Genomic DNA, 5787 nt, shown 5'->3' on the forward strand with positions numbered 1-5787 from the left:
ACATTGGACTTTTAGAAGCATGTTTTAAAGTAGCATTAAGTGTACATGATTGCTGACTTTGCCTTTGTTGAGTGTTGATCTTCGATTATTAGTGATGGCTCGACGGTTTTGCGCATTGGGACCGCGGGAAGAACAACCCCAGGGGAGTCCCCCGGCGGTTGGTCCGCGCTGGCGTTTATTGAAACTTTGTCATTTTTCTCTCCTGGTGGTTGATGGTGGATGATGGATGTTCGATGTGGGCTGGCATTTTCGTTGTTGGTGGTGATAGTTTGCTGTTTCTGCGCATGGGGCCGCGGGAAAACAACCCCGGGGGAAGCCCCCGGCGGTTGGCCCGCGCTAGCGTTGCTCTCCTTTTACTGACTTTTCTAGTTCGGAAAAATGCATTATAATTCATCGAATAGCTGTGCATCTTTCAGGAAATTTATTAACACTTGTTCTCGAACCGGATCGTTACTTAGTGTTTCCCTTAAGGACGTTGACATGTTGTAGAAGATCCTCGGTCCTTCGTATTCCGGACAGTTGATGAGAATGTGTTCTACCGTGAGTCGGGTTTTACAGGTCAGGCATTCTGGTGGTGGCACATTCGTGCAGATATGCTGGTGGGTGACTCGGGTATGTCCGGTTCTTAGACGGGAGAGAGCACGTTGTTCCCAACGGTTTTCTCTGTCGCTCCATTTCGTGAGAACTCCTTTGATTTTATGCAGGTTTCCGCGTGTTCTCCTCCATTGGTTAATGAAACTGTACCGAGCCTGTTCGTTTATAATGCTTATCAGATCAGAACCAGGTATTTCCTTTGTTATTTTACGTCTGGTTTGGGTTCCGATTGCTGCTAGTCGATCTGCTTTTTCGTTGCCGGTAATGCCACAGTGCCCAGGCACCCAGCATAGTGTAACGTTTTCCTCGATATTTTCCTGGATGTATTGTATGAAGGGGTGTTTTGCTTTGCCAGCCTTTATTGCTGTGAGTGCGGCTAGTGAGTCGGTGAAGATGACTGTCGGGGTGGCTGTGGGTTTGTTTACTATTGCGTATGCAATTGCCGCGGCTTCTGCGGAGAAAACTGTGCATTGTCTGTGCAGGCTGAGGCTGACGTTGCTGTTAGGTAGGTAGATGCCTAAACCTACTCCGTTGTTGTTCTTGGATCCGTCCGTGTATATGTGGGTGTGGTTTTGGTATTTCCTGTTCATCAGTTCCTTAAAGTGGTTTTTGGCTGCTGTAGGAGCTTGTCCGGCTTTTACGAAGCGGGTGAGGCAAGTGTCAACTTTTGGTTCTGGTGTGTCCCATTCCCTGGTTCTCAGGTTATGGAGCTTTGCTATGTGTATGGGGGATGAGATGTCAAGTTCTCGGTGTATCTCGTTAAGTATTTCCTGAAGTATGTTTTGATTTCCACTTGATTTTTCGATGAAACCAGTGATCCGGCGGTATGTTGTTACGGCTTCTTTCAAGCGAAAAGGCAGCACTCCAGCCTCCATGCACGCTGAATCTGCTGGTGTGCTTGGGAGCAGGTTACTGGCTATTCTGATGGATCTGTTATAAGTCGGTTCAATTACTTTTCTGGTTCCATGCCGGTTCAGACAGGTAATTTCTACCCCGTAAAACAGTCTGCTGTTTATGATGGCATTGCTGATATTTATCGCCGTATTTCTGTTCCACTTGGGGTTGCGACTTGAGATGGCTTTAATGAGTCTGAGGCGGCTTTCACAGTCCTTTTTCAGCAGTTTGAAGTGTTGGGTGAAAGTGAGTTTCCTGTCTATTGTGATGCCAAGTATCTTAGGCAGAGTTTTGAACGGGATATTTGTGTTGTTAATTTTAATGGGATTGTTTGCTGCTATATGATGTGAGTTGCAGCAGTGTGCGAGAACGCACTTTTCCGGAGCTGTTTGGAATCCAGTTACTTTTGTCCATTTGATCACTCTGTTTATTAGTTTCTGTAGGGCTCTCCTTGTTTGAATTATTCTTTTTCCTACTGTTATTATCACGATATCGTCGGCGTAGACGAGTATGTTGGTCTCCCTGCTGAAATGGTCTAATAGTGGGTTGATTGCTATTATGAATAGCGTGGCAGCTAAGACGGAGCCTTGGGGGACGCCGTTTGTCTCTGGAAATGTTTTAGAGGTGGTGTTGCCGATTATGACTTTGAAATTTCTGTCTTGAAGGTAGCTTTTGATGAAATTTCCCATTTGGCCGGTGATGCCCCATTGTTTGAGGGTACGGAGGATTCCTTCTCTCCATACTGTATTGAATGCTTTCGCCAGATCGAGGATTGCTATGTCAGCATGTAGGTTCTTCTTCTGGGCCTCTTTCAAGATTTGCCCCATGGTCCCTAGGTGTGTTCCAGTGCCTCGGCCTTGCCGGAAAGCGAACTGCCGGGGGTCGATAAGATTATTGTTTTCAATGAATGCTGATAGTCGGCGGTTAACTATTCTTTCGAGCGATTTCCCTAGGCATGATAGGAGGCTGATGGGCCTGAAGTTCTGTATTTCGTGCGTGCCGGACTTTTTGGGGATGGGTACTACCAGAGCGGTTTTCCACTCCTTAGGGATGCTGCTATTTTGCCATAAATTGTTAAAACAATTGAGTAGCGCTGTTTTTCCTTTCAGTGTCAGGTGTTGCAGAAGTGGATATATTATCCCGTCTTCACCGGCTGATTTTCCCTTGCCTTGTGCAAGTGCGTAAGTTAATTCTTCTGCTGAGATAGGCGCGTTGAAGTTTTGACCAGAATCAGGGGGGAAAATAGTTTTGTATCTTTCCTCTTTTCGCTTTTTGATTAGAAAGTTGGGATTTAAGGCTTTGTCGTCTGATAGGGATGCGAAGTAATTTCCCATTTCGTTTGCAACTTCTTCAGGTTTGGTAAGGTGTTTCCCATTACTTTTTACGGTGATTTCGTTACTTCCTCTTTTGCCACTAAGAGCATTGACTCGGCGCCACATTTCAGCTGTGGTTGAGTCGGGGGATATTCCATCAATAAATCGGTCCCAGCTTTGACCTTTGGCTTCAATTATGGTTTTTCTTGAAATGTTTCTCTGTTTTTTAAACTCTGTTTCGCGATCCAGCCTTGGGGGGTGGTCTGTGGGAGTTTTTTGTAGTTTACGTAGCGCCCTTCTCCGATTTTTTATCACTTCTTCTACTTCTGGATTCCACCAGTATACTTTCTGTTTTGGAGGTTTTTCACTGGTTAGCGGTATTGCGGCTTTCGCTGCGTTGGTTATTATATCCGTGATTTCTAGGTGATTATAGGATTGTTCCGAGTTGATTTGTTTATCAATGGCTTCTTCATACTTCTCCCAGTCAGCTTTCTCTATAATCCACCTAGGCCTCCGACTGGAAGCGGGGGTCGGCTGGCTTGATTGTGTGATTATCGGCAGGTGGTCGCTGAGTCCGAGGTCGTTTATGGTTTTCCATTTTAGAGTATCGGCTAGAGGGTTGGATGCAATGGAAAGGTCTATTGCTGATGCGGTTTTACCTCTGTAGAAGGTCATGCTTCCGTCGTTAATGATCGTCGCTCCACTTTCTTCTGTTGCTTCGAGAATTTGGATTCCCCTCTTATTGCTTGTACGGGATCCCCATGCTTGATGATGAACATTGAAGTCACCTAATATGATATAGTTGCCTTGGATCTGCTGGATTATGTTTAGCATCTTTCTTTTTATTCCTGTTACTCTTTGCGGTAGGTATATCGATACAACTGTGATGTCCGTGGGTGAGTGTATTCTCCTGGCAACCGCCAGCAGCTCTGTATTCAGGGTGACGGATGTGGATGGGATGTCCGTTCTAATTCCCAACGCTACTGTCTGGTAGATATTTTCTCCTGTTGCTGTTTCCCAGTGGTACCTGTTTCCAAGCCATGTGGAAGGATCGCGTGTTTCTGCCAAGTGTGTTTCCTGCAGTGCAAGGCACAACGGGTTGTGTTTGTTGATTAGCACCTGTAGGTCTCCGAGAGATTTGCGAAGGCCGTTAATATTCCACTGCAGTGTCAGTGCTTCGGGATGGTTGCGGTTCCCGTCGTTTAGATCATTGTCGGTGTCTGAGTCCGAAGTTTCCGGAGCTTGTTGGGGTTGGTTTGTTCCTGGCCTAGATGGGGGCTGTGTTGGCGACGATTGTTGATTCTCGTGGTTAGTGTTTATTTCTTTGTCGGTGTTCGGTGGGTTATCCGATCCGAGATTATGTGTGTTCTGGTTAGGATCGCTGTCCAACGGGGGTTGTTGGAAAGGTGGGCTTATACGGCTGTGCTTGACCGATTGTTTGGGATTGCTGAAATCTGTTGAGTTGCGAGGGCGATTACCAGTAGGGTGTACTATTAGTATTGATGAGATCATGCTTACCGGGAGTATGCCCGGTTCCTCAGAACCACCAGCCGATACGAGTGCATCACTGGAAAGTGGGACGTTCGTGCTCGGGGATGGTTCGAGGGAGGGCTTTCCATTATGTGGAATTGTGTGCTGATTCCTTGTCAGCTGTGTTCCAGGGTAGCGTTTTCCCAGGTTGGTTTGTCTGGAAAATTTTGGGCGGAAATATTGTTCGGGTGTATCGTTGTAAAGGTCGCTTACCCGGGGTGGGCCCGGGTCCTCAGAGTCACCAGCTGCGGCGAGAGCATCACTGGGAGGTGGAACATTCGTTCGCAGGGGTGACTCGAGGAAGGGCGGTCCATTATGTGGAATTTTGCTGATGGTATTTACACTGTTTGGCTTCTCTGGGAAGGGGGCTTGTTTGGGTTGTTTGCTGTTTGCATTGGTGTAGCTGTCGATTGCCGTTGGGGTTGGATGGCGATTTGGGTTTTGTAGTTTCGTCCGATCCATGTTACATCGTTCTGACGGACTGTAATGACGGTAGCCAGTAGGATGTACTGGGTTTGCTGATACGGGTTTACTTACCGGATAGTTGTCCGGTTCCTCAGAGCCATCTGCCGTCATGAGTGCATCATGTAAATATGGAACGTTCATGTTCGGGGATGGCTCGAGGGGGGGCTTTATATTATGTGGGACTGGTTGTTGTTTTCTTCCTGTTCGTGTTGCAGGGTATATCGAAGTGTAGTGCGTTCTTTGGTAGATTTGCCTGGGAAGGTTTGAGCGGAAGTACCATTTTGGTATGGGAAGTTCACAATCACTTACCCGGGGGGAGCCCGGGTCCTCAGAGCCACCGGCTGCAGCAAGAGCATCACTATGTAGTGGAACGTTCGCGTACAGGGGTGACTCGAGGGAGGGCGATCCATTATGTGGATAAGTGTTGGTGTTTTCTTCGTTGTTCGGTTTTAGTTTCCATACGATACTGAGGTTTGGATGTGAAGTGATGGTGCGTTGGCTGGGTTTGTCCTTTATATGCATAACTGAGGATTGTTTGTTTGTTTGGTGTATAACTATTCTGTGAGTTCAATAGAGCTCTCCTGGGAGTCGGAGTACTCGGTTGGTGAGTTACTGAATAAACAATTGTCAGATTGCGGACTGTATGGGTTGAGATTTTCAATTTCTGTTGGTTTGGGTTTGGTGTTCCAGTTTGAAGAAGTTCTGGGAGTGGTATTTTGCTGTTTCATTTTTTGTGCTTCTTGTTGTATTATTGTTTTTTGGTTTTCAGTTTTCCTTTTTTTGTTTATGTTCATTTCTTCGGCAAGAGTTATTGGTATTGGGCTTAGCAATTTGGTCTGTGCTTTATTACGATCGCTGCCGGTAGCGTTGTCCGGTCCGGTCGTAATTGTTGGTTTGGAACCTCTCACGGTGAACTGATTGTCGCTGGATGCTGGAATCGCGTTTCGGATTGCTGTTATTTCCGCTTGAATTTTTTCATTCATGGCTCTGG

General features: G+C 46.6%; 1 protein-coding gene across 1 annotated transcript; it reads right to left on the bottom strand.

Moving 5' to 3' along the window:
- Nucleotides 1–383: 383 nt before the first annotated feature.
- Nucleotides 384–5318, bottom strand: LOC131428946 (uncharacterized). The gene has a single exon (XM_058593004.1). The coding sequence runs from the start codon at nucleotides 5316–5318 to the stop codon at nucleotides 384–386; it is 4935 nt and encodes a 1644-aa protein (XP_058448987.1).
- Between the last annotated feature and the right edge of the window lie 469 nt (nucleotides 5319–5787).

The sequence above is a fragment of the Malaya genurostris genome, chromosome 2 (genome assembly GCF_030247185.1).
Source record: "Malaya genurostris strain Urasoe2022 chromosome 2, Malgen_1.1, whole genome shotgun sequence".
Lineage (NCBI taxonomy): Eukaryota > Metazoa > Arthropoda > Insecta > Diptera > Culicidae > Malaya > Malaya genurostris.